At 35.4% G+C, this 26,582-nt stretch overlaps 1 protein-coding gene across 5 annotated transcripts in view; it reads left to right on the forward strand.

Annotated features, from left to right (window-relative positions):
• The window catches only part of Trxr1 (Thioredoxin reductase 1), a 33,125-nt gene extending 6,543 nt beyond the window's left edge, over nt 1-26,582 (forward strand). For 3 of the 5 annotated variants that reach the window (XM_074176812.1, XM_074176808.1, XM_074176810.1), the window contains exons 2-9: nt 8,296-8,519; nt 8,767-8,897; nt 12,433-12,659; nt 15,067-15,217; nt 18,268-18,514; nt 19,869-20,007; nt 22,183-22,402; nt 25,767-26,582. In XM_074176812.1, the coding sequence (XP_074032913.1) occupies nt 8,296-8,519; nt 8,767-8,897; nt 12,433-12,659; nt 15,067-15,217; nt 18,268-18,514; nt 19,869-20,007; nt 22,183-22,402; nt 25,767-25,896 (1,469 nt within the window). In that variant the 3' untranslated portion in view covers nt 25,897-26,582. Of the gene's footprint in view, nt 1-4,472; nt 4,663-8,295; nt 8,520-8,766; nt 8,898-12,432; nt 12,660-15,066; nt 15,218-18,267; nt 18,515-19,868; nt 20,008-22,182; nt 22,403-25,766 lie in introns of those variants that run through there. The other 2 variants (XM_074176809.1, XM_074176811.1) reach the window with 2 other exon arrangements.

Raw genomic sequence — 26,582 nt, forward strand, 5'->3', positions numbered from 1 at the left:
GCGATTTTTTTGACTGTGTCACAGTTTATTTGCAAATTCAAGATATCAACTGAAGAAATTTGGGAGTGACTAATAGTAATTGAAATTATTGGTTGGTAACGTTGCGACATCTCTCGTTCGGTAGATGAACTGTGTGTTTCAATGACATTTGGTGTCTTATAAATAACAAGGGCTGTGTGTGTCTACACAAAAAAATAGTGCATAGCATTTGAAAGACCGGATAGAGGTTCCAATTTTGTTTAACAGTCGAAATTGAAAAATGCCATCTATTCTATGAATCGGTTTCTACTGCCTAGTAGAAATGGTACGGAAAATTCGAGAAACCATTGCCGCAAGATGGCGGTCTAAAATCCAAGGAAAACAAAGTGACATTTTGTATTGAAATATATACAGAATATAATGTTTGTTGCTTCAATAAAAATATCTCAGAATGCCTGTTGTTCGGGGAAATAAATTCTTCATTTGGGAGCAAAAAAGCTAGATAAATACTCTATTTCCTTCACCGAAAATTGACTTTCTTTCGATCAATATTTCATAGATTAATTTTATTGAAAATAGATATTTGATCCATAATGATTTTGAATTGTTTGATCTTATATAGGAAATTAACTAACAACATACTCTATACTTAGTATCATTGTTAGATTCGACGAAGTTTTTCACAAATAAGGACAATAATTGGTGAAACGTAATTTTTTTTCAGTCTGCTAGATCCTATAATTGTTTTTCCGCTAGATTAACTATCATTTTGATTAATACACACACATTTAATGATAACGTTATCATTGTCATTAATATCGCTGGATTGAAGAAGCCGACTATTTTATATGCGTATTTTTAATTATATTTTCTTATCTTTTCAACGACATTAATGATATTTGTTCTAGATTTGAAAATATCCATCACGGCCAGTAAAAGCTGGAACAAAGCAAAATCCTCAAATTAAAGTTTTTCTGTTTCTTATCATAATAGCTGTTGCAGATTATATATTTTGTTTATTTGTTGCTTCCAAATCTATGTAATTTATGTATCATTCAGTGTATTTTTTTGTTGAAAGAAAAAGTTGTTGATTGTCAAAAAGGTCAATAGACGTCAAAAAGGAAAATTTGATATTTTCTTGAAAAATAAGGAAATTTCATGGTCCTTCGAGCCGGATTATATATCAAAATATAGTATATACAGTCCACAAATACGTACTGAAAATAGAACTGGCAGTAGGGACGGAACAGATTCAGGATCAATCAGGTATCAATCAAAAGTATCAGATTCTACTAGAAAATCGGCAAGGAGATCAAATGAATCCAAGGTATCTTCAAAGAGGGTAGCAATTGAAAGGAAGCGTTTGGCGTTGGAAACTGAGGTCGCGAGGACTGAGCTAATGAGGGAAATGAAATTAGAGTAGATCTGAAGTTGTGATTCACCATTTGGAACCTTTGGTAAGGTAATGAACATTACTGGAGTTTTTTTCCCAACACCAAACCGGTATTTTAACGCCTCGACACGTGTTTCGATCACCAAATGATCATCTTCAAGAGGAAGATCAAACTGTTCTAGATTTTATTTGCTGTGATAGATATTTTCAAATATAGAACGAATATAATTAATGTCGCTGAAAAGATAAGAAAGAATAATTAAAAATAAGCATATAAAATAGTCGGCTTCTTAATAACTTCTAATTTATTATATGCGAGCGTTTCGATAGCAGACTGTGCTATCATCTTCATGGCTCTACTCAAACCGAATGTTTTATCTTCTTGTTTGTTCTTTTATAAAATAATTTATTTATTAGTTGTATGGCGAGATGAGCAACTTGATATAGATATTTGTTGGAGACGTATACAATTTCCACTAAAACTATCCCTAAATACCAATTTTACTGTATATACCTTCAAAATTGGAGTGATCAACATTAATAATGGATATTCCAATCCACTTTATGTGTTTGTGTTCGGATGAATGCCGTGATTCCCGAAATATCTGAAAAAGACAAAAACGATCGCCTAGAAGTAAAGCTAATGTAATGAATTTTTATTTATTAATATTGCTCAGCTTTGTATAAGGTGACAAACTTGAAGGTTTTGAAATTTTCATAGCTGAACTCTCGTAGTTCATTTTCCACTAAAATTATCTGAGGGTTGCTTCCGCGGGGACAGCCAATTGCCGACATTTAATCTTATAAACCAAAAAAAATCGCAGGGGGTCAAATCTGGTGAATACGGTGGCTGATGCATGATTACGGAGTTGTTTATGGACAAAAAATTACGAACAAGCAATAACTAATGTACAGATGAATTATCGTGTTGCAAGAGCTATGATTTGTTTTCCCACGATACCGGCGGATAACTTCAAGATAATACTTCTCATTGACCGTAAGACCATGTGGTAAGAACTACTGATGCACTACGCCACGGCGATCAAAGAGAACACTGAGCAAAACCTTGACATTTGATCGTTCTTGGCGTGCTTTTTTGCTCTTCGCTTTCCTGGGCTCTTCCATTGGAACGATTGAACTTTGGTTTCAATGTCGCAACCATATACTCATGATTCGTCTCAAGTTATGAACCTTTTAAGATCTGGATCGCCTTTGACGTCATTGAACAATTCCTTAGCGAGGCTAACGCGACGGTTTTTACGGTCGTAACTCAGCCGTTTTAAAATATAACTTGTGGTGTACCCCAAGGATCCATCCTTGGTCCTGTTTTCTCCTTATTTATATAATTCTAGCCAATTTGAAATTTAAAGGTATAATTAAACTTTTTGCTGATGATACTACTATTATATATTTCTCAGGCAGTTACAAAAAAATAAAAAATGATATCAAGAATGATTTGGATGAAATTCTCATTTGGCTTATCGAACATACGTTGAGGCTTAATTTCAATAAATGTTCATATATGAATATTTCCCTGTGACCAATTGATACTTCAAAAAATTCGTTTGTTTGATCAAAATTCTATTAAATATAAAAGAACAACAACATTTTAGGGTTCATACATTGATGAGAAATTGTCATGGAATACATAATTAGAAACTCTATACCTTTGAAATTTTCAAAAAATATATGTTTCAGTCTCATTTATTTACATTTGCAGTATCTTATTTCTGTTTGGGGAACAGCAAGTAAATTTATAATCAAACCTCTGAAAACCTTACAAAACAAAATAATAAGAAACATAATAAGAAACATCCGTATTAGGAATCACACGTTAAAAGGTAAGACCTCGTTAGTCCTTAGCTCGCACAAGTTTCTCAACTTCTGAGAGTTGTTCGTATGGGGGTGACAGCTGATTAACTGAAAAACATATTTTAAACAGATTTTAAACATATTTTTGTAAATTACCATATTTGGAACCAAAATTGAAGTAACCTAACCTAACACGCATTCAATGATATTATTCTTTGAACGACATTTTTTGTGGTAGACTCAATATTTTATACTGTTTACTTGGATTTATAACCTTTCACAATCTGAAAAAATAAAAGATAAATCAATAAATATTAATAATGCCTAGAGAACTGCTGTTGAAGTTTCAAACTTTTTGTAAAAAAATTACTGTTTCGGTCGAAACCGAAACTTCCTTACAAGGATTATGTTTTGAGGGAAAAATAAAGAAAACGTTATTATAATCAGCCAGTTTTGATTTTTTCATCCTAAAATCACAATGTTATGCAGTCTTCGACATGTTTACTTATTGATAATCAACAAATCAACATAACAACCCCTTATTTAAGAAAAAAAAAATTAATTGCACCTTAAAAATACTTAAAATAGGTGAGGTGTTTATTTGAGTAGGTGTGGATTCTTTTTTTGAATGTTATTAATGGTTTTTCAATAATATTAAACATAAAATTACTTATTTAAGTTGTTATCTAATATCACAATAGGTAATTATTATTTATGTAATAACAAAGTGAATCACAAAGCATAAGTCACGACATGATGAGGCACGTGGTCGCGGCAAAATGTCTTCGTTGCTTGTATGAAATTCAACGCGCCGAACATGACCGATCACAGTGCGAAAACTCCCGAATGCTGTTTCGGTTTCGGTCGTAGTTTTGGCAGGTTTGCCGCCGAAACCGAAATTAAATCGAAACCCGTTTTTTTGCCGAAACCGAACGTTCGGTCGGACACTAGATTTCTGCATATCATTCTAAATTTATATTCTTCTGACTGTTCTATTTGAAACATATCTCGTTACCACTGATTGACCATGATCTGACAGCTGTCAGTTTTTCACTTGGTTAGAAAATCTGTGAAACTAAGATGAAGTAATCCATTTATCTTTGGGTTCCAGTACAACTTGGGTGACATCAAGTTCGTTTTAGAATACAAGTGCATTTCAGTTTGGAGGACTGGTACTAACTGTAACAAGAGATAAACAGAAAAATTAGGTGGTTCTTTTGTTGAAGGAAAATTGAAATGATAAAAATTTGACATAGCTTACACTGAATGAATTCCTGAACAGTGAAAATGTGACATCCTCTGGTCTACGTGTATATGTGTTCCACCCTATATGTCATTCTGAGTTATTGATAATGCCGCGGGCGGGAAGTAATGGATGTTGTCAAAGAATTATGACAGTATCTAGAGTCAAAAGTAGATGTACATGTAAGTTCAATTTAGATGTGTTTATCCTGCCAAAATGATGTCCGATTTCATAGGTATTTATAAAGCGTTCCTTAATAACATTATATTCGATGTTAGGGGGTATTTGAGAATCTTTTGAGAGGTAGGCAGTTACTAGAATTTAAGAAGCCATAGTCCAATGGTACTGACATATCGGAACAGACACTGACGGTCCAAAAAATGTAGAATTTTTTGGCAAATTGTTCCTCAGTGATGAAATAGAACGTTGGTAATATTTTGTATTATCGCCTGCAATTCTGGTGTCCTGATAATCAAGTTTGGATAATTATCGCCGATGAAAAGTATCCTCTATAATTGAAACTAAAGTTTGCTCAAAGTCAGGAAAACATTTGTCCTGCAATTTGGTATCCATATTACTTGTTATTACTGCTGTATCTAAAACAGAAGATTCTACAAGGTTGGCTATTTTGGAAAAAATAATTTGAGGCTCCCAAAGGTTTTTTTTAGTTGAAAATATTTTTCTAAAACCATTTTAATATAAAGGTTTCTTTTTCTTTCTGAAAAGTACATTTCGCTTTCGGTTGTATTTTGACATTTTTCCGATTTATTTCACAAGAGTGTCAGTTGAACATTTCCACTATTGAGATTTGTGTTTTTCTTCACTTCCTCGCAATTTCACAGTGTCTTCTGGGCATGGCTTTCCGGAGGCATTTCTGCTAGGTTTATACCGTGTGCATACTTTTACCATTTGAAATTTACACTTTTTCAGCTTGCTTAATATTTCGGTTTGGAGAACTCCCCAATCGTCGCAAAATCCCGTCCTTTTATGGATCTCTTCAATCTCGGGAACAGGGGGGCCAAATCTGGTAAATACGGTGGCTGAAGCATGACCTCGAAGAAAACAGTGATCAAAACCTCAACATTTGATCGAACTTGACGTGCTTTCTTTGGTCTTGGCTCTTCTGGGCTCTTTCTTGTAAAAATTTAGCAATTTTGGAACGAACTTCGCTGCCACACGGTTCATGGCCAATATTCACGAAAAAAATAAATAATATAAAGGCCAACCGATATGCCGACATCCTCAGCAACTTCTCTAATAGTGATTCGATTTTCTCCATAACAATTTCCTTCACTTTCGTCATTTATATCCTCTCGACTTTCTGTGGATAGCTTGTACCACTCGTAAACATGTTTCTGACTCAGAGTACAGTCACCGTATGCCACTGTCAATCAACAGCCCAAGTGTTTTTGAGCACTCAATTCCATTTTTTTACACAAAATTTGATGCAAATTATTCGATCCATTTTTTTCAATTTCAAGATGAGTTCGACAGAAGTGTTGAATTATGTGCGATCCCTATAGAATCATTCTTTTTAGGAATGATCAGAATAATCAAGTCCAGACATTGACAAACCATCCAGTGGGATCCTCTATTGTGAAATGGGATAGTTTTTCAACAAGATGGGGCACCTTCTCATTGCGTAGTACAAATTTGGGTCGATGGATGGATATTTTTCTAAAGAACTTTATTCATATAATGCAATCATGGTTACAATTAACATTTTAAATAGTAATTGAAATAGCGGCACTATAAAAAAAGTTATCCCAAACAGCACCAACATGCTTGTCTCGGAAAACTAGCTGAAAACAACATAATTCTTTATGTAGTACAAAAAAATAATATCAAAATTCACTTGAGAATACATAATACAAATGTGAATGAAATAAAAAACTTAATAGTAATTAATACAGAGAATTGAATAGATTTAAGCCGTTCCTTCGTTGAGTATGCTAGTATAAACACTCTTCATTTTATTCTTGAAGATACTGAAATCAGGGCTATCTGTTATTTCCTTGGGAAGAGAATTATAAGTTTTCAGGCATACAGGTTCTAAAAAGACATTATAATGAGTACGAATATTGTATTTGTGGAGCTGATTAACGAAAGTGAAGTTGGTATTACATTTGACTTGTTCATGTATAACCTTGTATGCAAATTTACCTTGCTCGATTTCTAGAATATCCTGAATAGGCAGTATTATGGTTACACTGTATAAGGTAGCAGCTGAGGTTCTGTAGTCAAGCCTGAATAACATTTTCACGAGTTTGTTTTGAAGTATTTTTACTTTTTTGAATAATGTCTGCCCACATGTACTCCATATAGCAATTAAATAGCTAAAAATTGATAAGAAATATGCACTGTATATTTAATGGAGTGAAGATGGGCGATATAGGACACTAACCATTGGAATAATTTTTTTTTCTACATGGGTGATATGGTTATTCCAGCATAGGTTTTCATCGACTATTAGTCCCAGATATTTGGTATTATAGACTCGCGTTATTTCTTTGCCTCCTATCTCCACTATGATGTCCTGTTGTTTCATGTTTTTCTGAGAGAAGATTATAAAAGTAGTCTTCTTTACATTGATCTGAAGTTCATTTTTTGCAAGCCTTTCAAGGTCGGTATTTACTAGTGTTTCGAGTTGTTTCAAGTCTCAACCCTTATATATAAGAACATTATCATCTGCGAATTTAAAGTATCTACCTATAATGTTAGCAGTCTTCAATGACAGAACATGTAATGTATAGAGTAGGGGTCCAAGGACTGAGCCTTGGATTGGCCACCCAAATTCCCCGATTTGACTGTAGTGCACTGTTTTCTATCAAAAGTTCGCGAGATTCAGCCAACTATTTTTTGTTATCTCCCGAAGAGAAATTATCAGGTGCTGTAGATGCAATTCTGCCATTGTAGGTTTTTTTGTCTTGAGTTTGCCATCAATCAGTTCTCTACTCCAATCACTCTGCCACACCTCGAAGCTATTTTGTTTAATTCGAATATTAATATCCTGGAACCCGATAGAACAATATTCTATCCATCCTCCCTACCTTTATGGTATCTACCACGAACTTTTTCGCGTATTCTACCGCAGCAAAAACCACTAAGAGCAAGGCATCCTCACGTTTGGATTCATGACTTCTGGTGATGTTACTACCAAGTTACTTCACCACGTTTTGTGTCCACAATCGTCTTCGGGTTATGACTGGACTATTCCTCCGAGAGATGACTATTTATAGGTCATTCGAGCGCTTTCACCTATCCCCTCTTTCCTCTTCATTGATTTTAGCGAGAGATGCCTGTTTTCCCCGCATAGGTTTCCAGATGTCATGTATATCTACGCTAGCTTGGCCAAATGCGTCGTTAGACAACATATATGCAGCTTTTTTGAACTTCCTCATGTGGATGATTTCAGCTTGGGACCAATTGATGATATGTTGATGAGTCCAAACATTTGCCGCACTCCCAGGGTAAATGCAATTCTTGGAATCGCAGTCTGCGTTTGGTGGCTTGGTTTTCATGAGACTGCTACGGATGGTGTTTCCGGATCTGAGGCAGGTTCTGATGTTGTGCTTGGACCCAATTCTTCTCATCCTTTCCGTTAATCCTCTGACGTAGGGAAGGGCAAAACACTGGTTGTGACGGCTTCTCTTCCTTGTGAGGCTCTTGCTGTCTTCGAGCCAAAATATGCCCAGAGATTTCCAATCACATATACCTAATATTAGACAATGGAAGTCCAAACTAGTGAAATTGAGCCTCTTTGAGGTTATTAAGAGTCTTGGCATATTTAATTGAAGCAAAAATTTCCTACGGATTGAAGGAACTGTGGAAATTCGCATCGAATGTTCATTGTGATTTTCAATTTCAGGTAATAATAGTTACGAATACGATTTGGTCGTCATTGGGGGCGGATCAGGTGGTTTATCAGCAGCCAAAGAAGCCACCAATTTGGGTGCCAAAGTCGCCGTCTTGGACTACGTGACTCCCAGTCCTCGTGGAAGCAAATGGGGCTTGGGAGGTACCTGCGTCAATGTGGGGTGCATCCCCAAGAAGTTGATGCATCAGGCCGCTCTACTGGGAGAAGCTGTGAAGGTAAGATAACGTCGGAACGTGCGCGTTTGGGAAATATTGAGGTATAGGTAATTCGTTACAGGGTATTCGTTGGAATAGAGGGTAGTTTCTAAGTAGTTTCTACAGATTCGTTCAACACTATTTCTTAAGATTGATCCATTTTTTTCTTCCGATTGTCTAATTTCTTAACCACCATTTATTTATCAGACTAGATGATAATAATAACAAGAAAATATAACCAGACTATTTACTCATTATTTACTTTCAGGATGCCCAAAGTTATGGATGGCAATTTCCCGACGCCGAAAATATCTCCCATAGTTGGGATGCTTTGAGAGATGCCGTCCAGGGACATGTCAAATCCGTGAATTGGGTCACAAGAGTGGAACTGAGGGATAAGTAAGTTCTGATTATCATAAAAATGCTAGTCTCGGAATGGATGTGAAAAATAGAAAATTGAATGATTGAGACTGAAACTAAAAGTGACAGTTGGGTGGTGAAACATGCATCAAATTTTAGTAGAGATGGTAGAAAAACTTATGCAGTAATAAACCTTCGTATGCTAGGAGGACAATGGTACACGTGGATAATGAGCTAGTCTTGGAACGTACATTATTCTCGTTTTTATACCTTTGGTTTTTTAAGAGAAGTATGTTCTGGAGCTTACAATTACGAAAATTAACAACAAACATGATTTCTTCATTTATCACGAACCAACTGATACAGACACAACTATTAATAACCATTCTAATCACCCTTATCAACATAAAAAACTAGCACCTCACCACAGCTTGACTCACAGACTCATTGGTATCTCGATATCCGCAGTGAATTTTAATGAGGTAATGAGTGTGATAAAACAAATTGCAGAGAGAGAGACATAGAGAGAGAGACAGAGAGAGACAGAGAGAGAGACAGAGATAGAGAGGGACACACAGAGAGAGAGAGAGAGACACAGAGAAAGAGACAGAGAGAGAGAGACAGAGACAGAGAGGGAGACAGAGAGAGAGTTTTTTGGGCATATTATGTATTTATATTTAAAACTAATGGTGAAGTAATGATAACCAAGCATTTTTAGAAAAAAATAATCATAATTATTTGTCAATATCTTTCAATTTATTGCGATGAATAGCCTCAAATTTTATGGGGAGGCTAAGCCTCCCTTGCCTCCTTTGACGAGCCGCCGCTGAAGTGAATCCACCTTAAGGGTTATTAAGCTTCAAATCTTGATGAAATTTTGATATTAGTTAGACCAGGGGTCTCCAAACTTTGAAGCCTTCGGCCCATAATGATTTTTTCAATTTGTTCCAAGGGCCAATTTCTGCCCTCAACTATATTTCTAGACTAGGATAGTCGCAAAGTGCGTGACTTAAGCAAACTTACGCTTTTTTGCATTTCAATTATTATTGTGTATTGTGACACTTAACGACATCTAGTGGCGAGTAGTGGTACTATGTACTATGTTTTTCAGCTTCCCGCTAGGTGGCATTAGGCATAATTAAATATTTGAAATTATCGCGTTGTTTCGAGAAAGTTCTGGTTCTAGCTAGTGTATTCCGATCACCTCGAGATGGCAGTAATAATTGCATATAAAAAGGCTAGCGGCGCAACTGCGAGTTAGTCTGCGTAGGAAAGGCGAAGGAAGCAAAACTGTCTATTGTGAAATAAAGTAACACCCGTAAATAAAATTGTTTTGATTTGACTTATTGTTTTTATGTGTGATTTGTTAGTATGGAAAAGAAACGAAAAATCGACAGTGAATGCAGAACGTTCCAAGAAAAATGGAACTTTCAATATTTTGAGATTGAGTCCAGTAATAAGGCGCTATGTTTAATTTGTAATGAAACCATAGCTGTTCTCAAAGACTATAACATTAAACGACACTATGAATCGAAACATCTTCAAAGTTACTCCAAGTATACAGGAAGTTTGCGGAAGGAAAAATTTGAAGCTTTGAAAGAAGGACTCAAATCGCAGCAATCTTTGTTTACCAAAGCGAATACTGAACGAGAGTCTGCAACTCGCGCCAGCTCTTTCGTGTGGCTCTTGGAATCGGAAAACGTGGCAAACCATCAACCGATGGAGAAATGATAAAAGAATGCTTGATTGCAGTAGCCGAAGAAATATGCCCCGAAAAGGTAAATTTATTTAAAATTGTCAGTTTGTCAGCAAACACCGTGGCTCGGAGGGTGCAAGACATCGCAGAAAATATATCATCTCAACTGTCTGACAAAAATGGACATCATGAGTGGTTTTCTCTAGCATTGGATGAGTCAACGGATGTGTCAGATACTGCTCAGGTGTTGATTTTTATTCGCGGAGTAGATAAAAGCTATGAAGTGTATGCAGAACTTCTTGATATTGATAGTTTTCACGGCACGACAACTGGGGCAGATATTTTTAAGGGAGTTGAAAATGCCATTAATAAAAAGAATCTTCGATGGAGAAATTTGAAATCTATAACAACTGATGGAGGCAAAAATATGTATGGTAAAAATAAAGGAGTGGTTGTACTTGTGTCAAAGGCTGTAGAAAATGATGGTGGTTCAAAACTATTAGTCTTACATTGTATCATTCATCAACAGTCCTTGTGCGGAAAATGTTTGGATATGTCTGAAGTTCTAAAACCAGTCAAATCAGTTGTTAACTTCATCAGATCCACTGGGCTGAATCACCGACAATTCTGCGAGTTTATTCAATAGATTGGAGAAAATGATTTACCATATTATACTGCCGGACGCTGGCTTAGTTGCGGAAAAGCCCTTAAGCGCTTTTTTGAACTTCGAGCAGAGATCGAAATTTTTTTAAATGAGAAGCAGCGCCCTTTTGCCGATTTAGAAAATAGTGAATGGATGTGGAAGTTAGCCTTCAATGTCGATTGGACAAATCATATGAACGAACTGAATTTGAGATTGCAAGGAGAAAATCAGCTTCTCCCTGATTTATACACCAATATCAAATCCTTCAGACAGAAAATAATACTATTTCAATCGCAATTACGTAAAAAATGTTTCACACATTTTGAAACATGTGAAATATTCAGCCACACTACAGAGACTGAATTTCCCGTCAATTTTGCAATCGAAACTTTGAGTGCTTTGAAGATAAATTTTGATACTCGTTTTTCAGATTTTGATGTAATTGCGAATGAAATTAAGCTTTTTCAAAATCCTTTTGATTCTGACATTGAAACCCTGGCTCCGGAAGTCCAAATGAAAATTATTGATTTACGGTGCAGTGATATGCTTAAGAACAAACATCAAAATTCATCTTTGTTGGAATTCTATAAGAGTCTTCCACTGGAACAATTTGATAATTTGCATAAATTTGCTCGTGGGTTGTTTTCTGTTTTTGGTACTTGTGTGAGAAAACGTTTTCCAAGATGAAGTAAGTACACAAAGAATGTTTACAGATCTCATTTAACCGATGAGCATCTTAAATCTCTTTTGATAATTGGTACAAGTAAAATTGATCCACAACTACAAAGTATTGTCGGTGGAAAATCACAATTACATAAATCTCGTTAGTGTTTTTGTTTTACTGTGATTCATTTCAATTATTTGTTAGTTATCAATATGCTTAAACTTAGATACTTAAGTTAAGTTTTCTTTGTAATCATTTCTGTCGTTAAGTTTCACCTTGCAAGTAAATAAAACCGGGTAATTATCATTCTGTGTTTTCTTCTTCAACTTGTCACAGCAATAGTAACAACAATTAGGTTTTCATTGGCTGTCGCGGGCCAGATTGATGACAGTAAATCATTGGCTGTCGCGGGCCGGATTGATGACACTGGCGGGCCGGATTTGGCCCGCGGGCCGTAGTTTGGAGACCCCTGAGTTAGATAATCAATTGACCTCTTGCAGTTAACTAGCCTTATAGTACATGTTAGTCATTTGTATCAACTTGAACGATTTTAACACTGCTTTTTTTCCAGGAAAGTAGAGTACATCAACGGCGTAGGCGTATTCAAAGACCCCTTCACTGTGCAGACGGTGACGAAGCAAGGAGAACGCCTCCTGACGGCAAAATATTTCCTGATAGCTGTTGGAGGTAGACCGCGCTACCCCGATATACCTGGAGCAATAGAATACGGGATCAGCAGTGACGACATCTTTAGTTTGCCGAACGAACCTGGCAAAACACTGGTAGTCGGGGCTGGATGTATCCTTTTTTATAAGCAGATAAGTTTTGAGCTTCGTGGTTAGAATCACAACCTTCTAAATTTCCAAATCTCACCTAATGAAAATTGGCGACGTAACTCGGCATACTGGTTCAGTGATTTATATGATAATAATAATAATGTGGTAGTGTTACTTGAATGTAGTTGACAAATGTTTCTTGATGAATGTTGACGGTTCATAACAAAATGGTTAAGGCTGTGGCGGCCGAGTTTTTCAGTGTCACTATTTTTCCACTTTTGAAGGTTAAGATTTCCGTTGTCTAAAAAAGTTTCAGTTTTGAAATCTACCGATAGAAAAAAATAAATGAAATTATTAGGATACTAAAGATACCTGCACCGAAATCACACATACATATATTATCTTGTTATTGCATCAAATTATCATGTTTTGTCTCAGATTGTAGGGCAAAGTATGCACAGGTATACGATTTCTGAGAAATTGGTATTCTTGTAACATTTGTAGATCTGCAATTTGATTGTTACTAGCTGAACGAGTGGATTGATGCTGACGTTTGGATCTGTGCGCTAGATTTGTAACAAAGCTTGCTAATGACTGTAGCATGAAATTAGGAATACAGATTTAAGGAATTGCTGACCCTTTGACTTCTATCTGATGGGTTAGACTCGAACTATTTATGCTTACACATCATATAAAAATGAAAATATGGCACCGTGGGCATTTATGTTTTGCTGAAATCCAAAATGTTTGGAACTTATCCTATTATCGAGGTTTACAATAATATGATCGGTTAAAAGTGTTTCAACTTTTTTTCAAATAGTTTTTGCTAGTGACGGAATGAGAGATGTAGAATGACGGGAACGGATCAGTTAGAAATGAGTGATTGATTGCTCCCACGAATGCGTGTAGGCCCAATATTGAACCTTGCGGGACAACCTAGAAGATGTCTTAGTCTGTGATAATTTTTCCTGTGAATTTCATTATTTCGGACTTCCATTGTGTAACATTATATAAAATGATTTGAAATCTCCAAAAGAACCAATACAAATGAGAAATTGAAAGGGATAGCTGAAAATAATTATATCAAGCAAAAAAACTCTTGATATGAAACTGCAGTGAAATAAAATACAAGTGAAAAATAAAACAAAGTGAAAGTGAAAGTTTCATTTCTCTCTTAGTTTCAGCGATATAGGATTTTTCGGATTCACAGGGTATCCGGTGAATGCAATCCTTGGAATCGCAAGATACTGTCCCGTGTGAGTGGGTTTTCGGTATCAAGATGTTTCCCACTTAATGTCGGTCCTCTTCACCAATACGTCCAAGAATGGCAATTCGTTGTGGACTTCCTTTTCCATTGTTAAAGTGATGAAAGGTCTTACGCTTTTGCTGTGTTTCAGGAAGGCGTCTAGTTCAGTATTCCCATGGTTCCATATTATGAAGGTATCGTCAACGTATCTCAACCAGACTCGGGGTTTCTTGTGCGCTTCGATGGCCAGAGTTTCAAACCACTCTTGCCATTGACGCTCACAAGAATTTCAAATAATATATATAAAAATGGATGTTTGTTGATTGTTTGGTAAGTGATAAACTTCTACATCGCTCAACCGATTGTGATGAAACTTGACATGTATAAGTTATCCCTTATATAAAGATGGATGTTGGTTGGTTTGTTCATTGGTTGGTTGGTTGGTTTGTTGGTTGGCTGGTTGGTTGGTAAGTGATAAACTTTTACATCGCTCAACCGATCGTGATGAAACTTGACATGTACAAGTAATCCCTTATATAAAGATGGATGTTGGTTGGTTGGTTGGTTGGTTTGTTGGTTGGTTGGTTGGTTGGTTTGTTGGTTGGTAAGTGATAAACTTCTACATCGCTCAACCGATCGTGATGAAACTTGACATATATAAGTAATCCCTTATATAAAGATGGATGTTGGTTGGTTTGTTGGTTGGTTGGTTTGTTGGTTGGTAAGTGATAAACTTTTACATCGCTCAACCGATTGTGATGAAACTTGACATATATAAGTAATCCCTTATATAAAGATGGATGTTGGTTGGTTTGTTGGTTGGTTGGTTGGTTTTCTTGGTTGGTTGGTAAGTGATAACCTTCTACATCGCTCAACCGATCGTGATGAAACTTGACATGTATAAGTATTTTTTCATAGAGGTTTTTAGGCTATCGCCACTAGATGGCGCTGTAGAACAATTTTTTTGAAAGCACCTTCGAACAAGTTTTTCTTGTGTTTCAACAAATTGTTTTTTCTTCCCTAATATGAGAGCTGAACCATGTAAAAATAGTTTAGAGGACTGTGCTAAAAATGTATGTGTGCGTCGTTTGCCGCAAACATTCTCGCCGAAATTATTAATGAAGGTTCAGACATGTATTTATTTTTATTTTTATGTTCCGCAAATTTCTTAACGCACTATCAGATATTGGACTGGAATGCGCCGGTTTCTTGAGAGGTTTGGGTTACGATGCAACCATCATGGTGAGGTCCGTCGTCTTAAGAGGTTTTGATCAACAAATGGCGGAAGTTATCGCTGCGGAAATGCAAGATAAAGGAGTGAAGTTCCTGCACAAGTAAGTTCTTTTGTCAAAAACAAAAAAGAATTGATTTTTTCCCAGTCCGTTGTTCATAATTGGTGAGGCTGTCTCGAAGGGAAATTTATTCGAGGAATTTTTTTGCCTCAAATATTTTCTTGTGAATATATAGGCTGATTCACGGTGGATGGCACATTAGACGTTTCTGGTGAACCAGACAACGGATCACTTTGAAAATTTAATGGAGGGCATATTCGGACATTCTCTAGCCAACTAAAATATTTTCGACAATGCGGTGATGCCGCTTCTATTAGAAAGCAGTAGCAACTTTGATTTTTCAAATGGAACACTCTGTATATAATATTATTTTTGGAATCTCCAACAATTGCCCGACAACTTTTCTTGATATTTCCCTATACCTATCTGTTACCGTTTTCGAAATAAAAATTAATTTCAATTTTTTTCTTCGAAAATCATGACTTCTAAAAATGCCGATATCTTTTAGTTAAGAAGTACTATGATATCGAAATTTGGTTTGGAGTTAGGTGATACTTGGACACTTCCCACACGTCAGCCTAATCTCCGTTACTTCAATACAGGGTGGTAAAAAAATACAGTTATTTCGTTTGCTTGAAAAAGTTGCTGAAATTTGATTATTTTAAATGGAACACCCTGTATATTATTGAAAATTCGAAAAGCTGCTGAAATTTGCTTTCTTTCTATGTATATCATACCTATACCTAACTAGTCAAGTTTCGGACTTATGAACATTTATATGTGAAAATGTCCCTTCAGAATGGTATTTCCATTCGGTATTTGGTAAGCAGGCCATGATTACTATTTGACAGTAGCGTTGTGACATTCTCCTAATAATATCGACATTTTCGTCACTTCAGAAGTTGCAAATACCTTCAAAACGATGGAACAAAACTATTCAAACGAAGTTCTTATGAATTTGTTTATTATTTTTGGACAGTGTGACAAAATTATCAGCAGAACATGTAGAAAGTTCAATGAAATGTATCCGAATCTACCGCCAATGAACCTCAAGAAAGTTATACGAATTCAGAACAATTTCAATATGTTTGGATAAACTTTAAAAAAGCACCAAGAAACTTGAAATTGGAAATATTGATATGAATAATTGTAAAAAAGTAAAACAATCATGTGGAATATTTCAAAATATGTTCGAATCGCTGGCCGTTCACTTCCAAGCACTTTAAAATGCGGGTGTTGACTGCTTTCGTGGTGGCAGATCTGATTTCATTGGGATCCAAATCTTCAAATGTTTGGGCAATCCTTTCTAACAATTCATCTCTCGAACGCACGGGTATTTTGTAAACTTTTTCTTTAAACATTCCCCACAAATAAAAATCTAATGGATTAAGATCGGGTGATCTCGCTGGCCAATTCCAATTCCATGCTAAGACATTAATCTGGTTGTCTTCGAAATTTACGGGTCGAGGCAAGTTTCTTGGTGCTTTTAAAGTTGATCCAAATGCATTGAAATTGTTCTGAATTCGTATAAATTTCTTGAGGTTCATTGGCGGTAGATTCGGATACATTTAATTGAACTTTCTACATGTTCTGCTGATAATTTTGTCACACTGTCCAAAAATAATAAACAAATTCATAAGAACTTCGTTTGAATAGTTTTGTTCCATCGTTTTGAAGGTATTTGCAACTTCTGAAGTGACGAAAATGTCGATATTATTAGGAGAATGTCACAACGCTACTGTCAAATAGTAATCATGGCCTGCTTACCAAATACCGAATGGAAATACCATTCTGAAGGGACATTTTCACAAATAAATGTTCATAAGTCCGAAACTTGACTAGTTATAGGTATAGGTATGATATACATAGAAAGAAAGCAAATTTCAGCAGCTTTCCGAATTTTCAATAATATACAGGGTGTTCCATTTAAAATAATCAAATTTCAGCAACTTTTTCAAGCAAACGAAAAAACTGTATTTTTTTACCACCCTGTATTGAAGTAACGGAGATTAGGCTGACGTGTGGGAAGTGTCCAAGTATCACCTAACTCCAAACCAAATTTCGATATCATAGTACTTCTTAACTAAAAGATATCGGCATTTTTAGAAGTCATGATTTTCGAAGAAAAAAATTGAAATTAATTTTTATTTCGAAAACGGTAACAGATAGGTATAGGGAAATATCAAGAAAAGTTGTCGGGCAATTGTTGGAGATTCCAAAAATAATATTATATACAGAGTGTTCCATTTGAAAAATCAAAGTTGCTACTGCTTTCTAATAGAAGCGGCAACACCGCATTGTCGAAAATATTTTAGTTGGCTAGAGAATGTCCGAATATGCCCTCCATTAAATTTTCAAAGTGATCCGTTGTCTGGTTCACCAGAAACGTCTAATGTGCCATCCACCGTGAATCAGCCTGTATTCTAGATATGATTTGTGACAAGAGAAAGTAGGAGAGACAGATGCTTTTGTCAGAAAGGGCAAATAAGTGGTAATTATGAAATTTTCTGCTGAGTCCGATGTTAGGAATCTCATCATAAAGACACAGAAGTTAGTGAATGGAAGAAAAGTTTTTTGTGTAGGGAAGAGAGAATTTATTTTCAAATAAATTCCAATTCGAACATTTATTGCACAATTAATTTTTTTGTGTATATGAATTACTTACTTCATTTCAATTTTCATTATAATTATAGTGTTCGTTTCGGATGTTATTATTGCTATCATTTCACGTGTCACGAACTAGCATTCGGCGTATTTCAAAAACCCACGAAATTCGCGCGCTCTTAGCTACGTCACAATTGGTTTATGGCTTCCAGTGGCGGTAGGCGTTATTTTCTTTAGGGCATGATTTTCAACAGTACTCTACTTACCTCCATACAGAGAGACATGAATCCAATAATGAATTCAAAACTCTTCATTTTCAGAAGAAAGATTTGAAACCTGATCTTTTGAATGCATATGGAAATTAATAAATTCAAAAATACTCGATATCTAATGAACGTCTGCTGAATTTATAGTGGTCTTTCATATTCCTAAAATATATTTTTTTCAAACATACAGAGTTCGGAAAAGAAACCTATGTATTTTTTCAGGTGCCTTCCGAAAGCCGTTGAAAAACTCGACGACGGCAAATTGAAGGTTACTTGGGTAAACGCCCAAAAGGAAGAGTTCAATGATGTTTTCGATACGGTACTCTTCGCTATAGGAAGAAGAGCTTTGACTCGGGAACTCGACTTGGCGAAGGCTGGTGTCAAAGTTGCCGGTGACGGTGAGAAAATTGATGCCGTTAACGAACAGACCAATGTTCCCCACATTTACGCCGTAGGAGATGTTTTATATGTAAGTAGCTGTTCCTAAGAACTCCGGGAAATAGTAGAGTCAAAATCTTCACTCATTAAGGGGTCTGGAGAGTCCGATTGCCGTTTTTTTATGTCGGTATACATGTCCCTGGAGTATATACAATTTTTGTCTGTGGCAGTTACTGAGGTTCGACCACTTTTTAGGATTTTCGTTTGTTAAGACATTGATCAAAGAATGTGTATCAATTTTGCGTGATAAATGAATGAAATGATAGAAATTGTTATCAACGATGGTAGAATCATAACTAGAGAAACAGCGGCGAATGGAAGTTGCTCAAGTTGCTCAGGAGTCACTAAATGAAGTCAAAAATTACTGAAAGGTGTGAAATGCCAAGTGACGAAACGTAAGTTGACGGATATGACGTCAAAAGTAAGGCTCAATCGTCCTAGTGGGGGCATTTTGGCTCGCCGAACCAATAAAAGCTGGAAGAAGTGCGTTCTGACGCACCATGTTCTTTGATTTTGATGGAATAGTGTATCATCAGTTCTTGCCACAAGGTCAAACGGTCAATAAGGAGTACTATCCATGCAGTTTTCGAAAAAAAAACTCCTGGATGCTTTTTACAAAACAATTCATGGCTCTTGCACCTCGATAACGCACCTGCTCACACTCAACTGCTTGTTCGCGTATTTTTGGCCAAAAACAATACTGTGACGATACTGCGGCCTCCACATTCTGACTCTGTGTGACTATCTGCAAATAGAGAGAGAATCTTAAAGGGCCGTCGTTTCACCAGCATATATGACATCGAAAGCGCATCTCTGAAAGAGCTAGAGGTTATCCCAAAGACCGGTTGGCTGTCCTTGTTCATCTTTCACTGCCTGAACCACTGTGCATGCTGTTTTTGGCGAGTTCATTGGCTTGGGATATGGGGGTTGAGCAAACCTGTTTCCACATAGCCCCGCTGGAAACGGGAATGACAGAATCACTTGTGGTTCTGTTATTCCCTAACTGAATGACATCCCAACGGAACGTTCTAGATACATACAAACAAATCGGCTTCGTTGAGGAGCTGGGTGTATTTGGTCGTGTTTGAGTAGGTGTGAGCCACAATAAACCCTTGCGGGTTGCGGTGGAGGGTTGAATAGACCCACTCACTTTGGACCTAACCTAATCTAACCTATCCCAAAGATCGAGTTTCAAAAGTGTTTTGAGGATTGAAAGAAACGCTGGCACAAGTACATGATATCCAATGAAGGCTTCAACAATATTGTAGACAAAAATTTCCGGTATTTTCTTAAACTACCTCGTATGTTGTAATGTTTTTTCTAACCGAGAATATAAAAATTTCTGAAATCTCGAATTTGAACAAACTATGGATTATTCTTTTCAGAAAAAGCCAGAACTCACTCCTGTTGCTATTCATGCAGGACGATTGTTAGCCCGTAGGTTATTCGGAGATTCGACTGTAAACATGGATTACGAGAACGTAGCTACGACTGTATTCAGTCCTTTGGAATATGGTTGCGTGGGTAAGTTAATTTAGAACATTTTTGACTAACGATTTGATGATAAACCATTTTATTTTCATTTCAATTGATAATTATTCTCTCGCCTTATACATTTTTTTTGTACATTATAAATACAAGTAAGGAAAGGAAAACAAAGGATGATATTCATGAACTTTTCTGAAATTTCCTTCACCAAAATAACAAAACTGTATAGCCTTTACAAACAAGGAATAATTTTGAGATTCTTCCTTTTATGATTGGATACATTTAATTTGAAATATAGTAGAAACAGAAGTTATGTTAAAGAAAGGCGGAAAAATAGAAAAAAACAATAGCAAAAATAATAATGGGTGATTTAAGAGGTATAGGATTTGATTTTCTAAACAACACAAAATTGAATGAAATCTTTATTGGAATGTATAGAACGATCAATATAATTTATTGATTGAAGATGATTTCATGCCCTTTGGCACACTCTCTCTAACATATCGATCGGTTCTTCATATATAAATGCTTCAATATTGGCTTCCAGAGCGTCAGTCGTTGCTGGTTTATTCCTGTAGACATGAGCCTTAACATGACCCCACAAGAAATAATTCAAAGGCATTAAATTACACGATCTGGGCGGCCAATTGACGATCTCCAAACGTGAGATAAACTGTTCACTGAAGGCGTCTCTTAATTGGGCCATTGTTTCGCGTGCCGTGTGGCATGTGGCACCGTCTTGTTAAAACATGTCAGGCATGTCCAACGTTGCGGTCATTGTCGTTTTCGAAGAAGTACCAATAACCAATAATTTGCAAGCGTTGTTCATTCGTAAGTCAATTCGTGGTTAAATTATAGACAAAACAACTGAACACGTTTGACAATGACGCAAGACACGATTCACGCGTGATCTGTCAAAAACAGTGTTGCCAAAAAGATACCAGCAAAAAAGTCACTAATTAGCAGAGTGTGTGAAAACGCTATTGCATTTGTGATGGTTGGGAATAGTGCTTGTTTTGACATTATTCTGACCTGGGATGAAGAAAATGAATTGGCAGTGGATTGAATGATAAGTGAAGTGTCAATTATACAGTACACATCAAAAGTTCGTTCTTCCCTTATTAATTTTCCAACCATCTGATATATGTCAACGAAATTTGGAAGGTTTAAACAGGAGACGAGCTACTTTTTTATGGAACACGACAGCTTAAAGTTTCAAAATGACGGCCTAGGGCCATCTTGGATTCTTTTTTCACATAGAACTCCTGGTATATTATTTGATTCTCAAAATCTGCTCATAATTCTCAACTTTTTTTTTTCTCAAATACCTCATTCCCGAATTCCATTGCTTTCGAAATTTAGACGTTTGAAAAGTGACATTTTCGTCATTTCAAAGTCAACCAAAAACAGAAATATTGCTCTTGGTTGGAAGAAATTATCATATTTCAATAAAAACATTTTTTCAAAACTCCAAAAATTATACTATTGAGTGTTGACAATTTTGACAACGAAGTGGAGGAGTATTATTAATAGCTCCTGTCACAATGATAAAAGTCTGTTCCCCCCTTTCTTTACATGCTTCTCATATTCTGCGTTCCAAATCTTCTATTGTTTAGCTATCAGTGGCGGATATTTTTGACTCCAGAAATTCCTAAAGGAAAACATCTGCGTTCCAAATATTCTCTTGTTTAGCTATCAGTGGCGGATATTTTTGACTCCAGACATTCCTGAAGGAAAAAAATCTAGAGGTGTGAAATCCGGGGATCTTGTTGGCATTCTGTACTTCCCCGCGACTTTTCAGCTGTTGAAAATTTTCGAAGAAAGGGAGAATGAAATCAATTTCAAAATGGAAAGAAGTGATTCCCATGTAATTCAATGTCAATATGAAAGTAACTGTGTCATAAGGACTCTCTCCTGTAATTCATATCATGTGAAAGTAGTTGTTCCTGAAAGAAACTTTTGTGAATGATTTAGCCCGTTTTGCGAAGAGTTTATTTTGAAGTCATTGTATTTTTCTATGGTTTGGAAGTTTCCACATTTATTTCGTTTGAAAAAGGAGAAGTAGAAAAGCAAAATGTAAATCCGACCAAAAATATTTTTCAAATAGCGAAATGATCATCAACTCTTTTGGCAAAAACTTCACTCGGATCAATGCCAAGCTTTCTACCTCAAAGAAATCATCTTTACATAACATATCTGTACTTTTCGTAGGTCTGAGCGAAGAAGCAGCCACAGAAAAGTACGGTGCCGATAACTTGGAAATCTACCATGGTTACTACAAACCCACTGAATTTTTCATTCCTCAAAGGAACATTTCACATTGTTACCTCAAGGTAGTAGCTCTAAGAGAAGGCGATCAGAAAGTTTTGGGAATGCACTTCATTGGACCGAACGCCGGAGAAATCATTCAGGGATTTGCTGCTGCAATTAAGTAAGTCGACCTAGTTATTACCAATTTATTTTAAATTCAGAAAATGGTCTAGCGAAACTGTTCACAGCGAATATGTTGATAACAATGAAATATTTCAAACAACCAAAGCTGGTCAGCGTTTGTCGAATTTTTTTCTGTAACTGTTTTGCCCGTGTTCTCCATTCATAAGTTGTCAGCTGTCAAACATCCACTTTCTTTTTATCTGGTACTGATCAGTATGTTCTTTCATTTAACAGTGGTATTTCATAGATTATCTCAAAATGATGCAAGAATCCACTCCTTCTAGTTTTCAGCCGACTCCAGTACAGTATCAGTACAGTGATGCCAACAAAAAAATACTCCAACACAAAAAAATACTTCCTCAAACCTTCATTCACTTAATAATAAAAAATAAAGCCATACTGATTTTTAAATTGAAACAAAAAAGATTTTATATTGTGCTTTTGTAAGATCCATTCTTGAATATTGTTCGGTTACATGGGACCCATACTATAATGTAAATATCGATTTGATTGAGAATGTTCAAAATAAATTCTCAATGAATGGTGAATGTTCCTCAATTTGGGTTATTACAGCAAAAGCAAGTTTGAACAAAATAAAGTTGAGTTTAATTCATGAGTTTTTCAAATTCACTTCGAAAAGTATTCAAATTGATGTTTCAAATGTTGGGTTTTAATTTTTAAAGGGATTTGTTTCTAATTCACATATTCTATATATAAATACTTTATTTAGTCAAAGACTAATAAATTATACATATAAGTGAATAACAATTTTAAAGAAATCGATACAATCTAAAAATTATAGTATTTTTTTTTTGTAACTTGTACAATGTCATTAAGCTGTAATATACTTATATTAAAAATAATTAATTACTAATTTACATCTCACCTCAAATATATTGTAAAAAAAAATGTTACTACAATATAATTCCATCCGTTAAGAGGTGCTTCTTGAGTTTGACTTTAAATATAGTCAGACTTTCAGAATTTTTTACATAAACCGGAATATTGTTGTACATGGTTACACCTTTAACAAAAATAGAGTTTTGGCTATATGTTCTGCTAACCAGAGGAACACGAAGATTACCTCTACATCTAGTATCGTGCTGATGAACATCGTGATTAAGAACTATATTGGCAACAGCGCCTATATCAAGTTGAAATAATTTATATGTACCTAGATATTCAACTTTAAAAAAGAAAAATACATCTTTATAAATCAACAACTAAGGCAAAATATAAATTATAGTTCAATACCACCTTCACAAACCACGTAAACAACAGTTGTTTTGTTATTTATTTATAAAGAGGAAGATAGGTTAAGTGCATAAAATGTCATATGTCACAGAATGTCTCGGAACTCGGATCATAAGTAAACAGAACAGCACGCCTCTGAAATATGTCATCTTTGTTTGTCTCATACAGGTAACATATTCATTGTCCTTTATTAGGCTATAACCGATGATGCCAAATGGTGAAATAGAAACGAATCCCTTCAAATGTTGAATGCATTATTTCATTCCTCTTTTTTAAGTATTTAAATATTTTTTTAAAGAAAAAGGTTGAAATGATAAGTTTAAAATGCGTTGTTTTAGAGCTCTTTTATGGAAACTACTTGATTTTCGTCAGAAGGAACAATCCCCATTGTGCTTTTTACTTTGGAATTCAACAAAATGAATATGAGCACAGTCAACTCTTAATCAAGTTTAATATTAAATCATTGAAAGATAGGAGATTTTCTATGAACTTGAGTTTCCTCTTCAAATTGATAAATAGTGAGATAAACTGCTCAGAACTACTTCAACTAATAACTTTTCATATAACTTTTTTTCCATACCAATTAAGCTTTGAACACTCCGATTCCTTGTATTCTGAAGCCGAAAAATCAATATCATTATAACTTAATGTATCACTTCAGGTCTTTAAAAATCAATTGAAAAGGCTATTATAGCCTTATAGAGGTGTGAGAACAGGAAAAAGTCCCTGGGTTATAATTTTCAGTTAGTTAATTCCATCAATATACTATTGAACATAACAGTTTTTTGGAACCATTCGAATACTACTGATATAAATGATCAATAAAAGTGGACCCAAAACAGTTCCCCGAGGCACACCCTGGGTGGTAGTAGTTAAAAAAAATTAAGTTTGCAATAAAGTTGTGACAATTCTATTACATTATTTTGTAATTTATTGAAATGAATGTTTTTCTGGAAGTGATGATGCTAATAATAACAGGGATGATACTTTGTATCTGCCGTAATTTTTGTTCTGGTGTTGAGAAAGTTTTTTCAATAGAATAACAGAGATATGTTGAGCTGGTAGAAGTTTCTTTGACCAAACAAATTTTCGATATATTCTTCAAAACCACATGAAATTTTTGATAATATTTGAACATGTGGATTTACACCTTTATTTTGATTTTTTGTTTTGGCATCTTTTTTAAAACTCTATTATATAATTTTTATTTCTGACCGGGATATTATAAGCTTATATCGTCATAGTTACGCTATCAATAAAGAGGGTCATAACTCCCTTGGGACATTATAGATTTTATAATTCCCTCTACCTTTCACAAGTAAAAATAAATACATCTTTTGGCATAACATTTTTCCGTGACAGCCAGTCCAGATATATCTTGTATTCTTTTTGGTATACGGCTTCACTTTTCGATGGAATTAATGATTCTCTTGCTTGTTCAGCTTTTTTCAAAATATCCTCCATTATATTTGGGGTAGAAAACACGTTTTCACCGCAAACACAGCTTGATAACAAAGTTCTGTTTATAAACAAGTAACATAGCAACAACCTAGCAACAAGAAAACTCTACTATAATCAACGGTACCTGATTCAAATATACCGGGAAGGTAATGAATTGGTACATTTTTCCGTTTCAAAAATGAACAAAATTTTATTGAAATCGGTCAGAAATAAAATTATCTATGTACCACGGGAATTAATGAGCCTTAATAACCTCAGGCAATTGCTGTCCCTCGGGCCAGAGGCCCTCGGGACGCAAACTTTGCCATCGGTAATTAAGGCTCTCCTAATTCCCTTGATACATAAATAACTATTAAACAATATATTTTTGGTCTGTGTATATATTTTCATTCAACTACATAATTTATTTGAGTCGAAAATCATGAACCTTGAAGTAGTGAATTTCTGATAATGAAGACACATGAATCGTTAACGTGGAATTATTTTCAATTTCGTATCTTAATTTTTTTGTAAAACTGTGAAACTATACAGTTTTCGAAAAATAATTTCCTGTTGGTAGGTCTCTTTTTGTTCAACTATATATCTTTGAGTTGACTGGAAGAGAATTCAAAATGAGAATTCACCTCTACATCATAATTTTTTTCCAGGCTTAACTTGACAGTTCAGGTGCTCATGAACACTGTCGGCATCCACCCGACCATCGCCGAAGAATTCACTAGGATCAACGTGACGAAACGATCGGGAAAAGACCCCAATCCCGCATCTTGCTGCAGTTAATAAGTAGGTCTACTAAGGGAGACATTAAGTCATTACGTTTTAGCACGACAGTGTCAGTCAAATTCTCGTTTTTCTGTTCCTCTTGCACCTCAAAAATATACATTGAAGTACTCAAAATTGTTCACAATTATAGTTTTGTTAAAAGGGGGGTGAATGTTTGAATTCAATTTAGTTGTTGAATACTCAGTGATTGTGAGACCCGGTGAAAGTGTCATTGCTGAGGAGTATCTCCAGATAATGGCTTTGGCACAACACTTGTTTAAAGTATACCCATTCTTACCCCTCAACGATTGATATTAAACTGGCCCCATTTCATTTGTTTTATTTCAGTTTTTAGCATTAAAAATATCAAGTATTATGATACCAATTCCTTTAAGAATCTGGATGTAGCCGACAGCAAACTTTCCTCGAGGATGATGGTGACGATAATGATGAAAATTACTAGATTAACACACTATTCCACTTGATTATTGTTTCAACACACTTAATTTTGCCCTTGGATTAATATACGCAGTTGATCTATGTTTTGTCTCTTGATTTTTTTGATATTATGCTGGTTGATTAACTCTCGTGGCCGGTGATTTGTTTTATGTTTTTCGCTTATATCTTAGACTGAGCATCTGCTACCGATTGTTGTCTTGGTTAGGCTATTTTAACACCTTTCCTATTAAAGTTTTATTTCTGTA

This window comes from Leptinotarsa decemlineata, unplaced genomic scaffold (assembly GCF_025532065.1).
Source record: "Leptinotarsa decemlineata unplaced genomic scaffold, Ldec_3_MD MMD2_tig00002082_RagTag_RagTag, whole genome shotgun sequence".
Taxonomy (NCBI): Eukaryota; Metazoa; Arthropoda; class Insecta; order Coleoptera; family Chrysomelidae; genus Leptinotarsa; species Leptinotarsa decemlineata.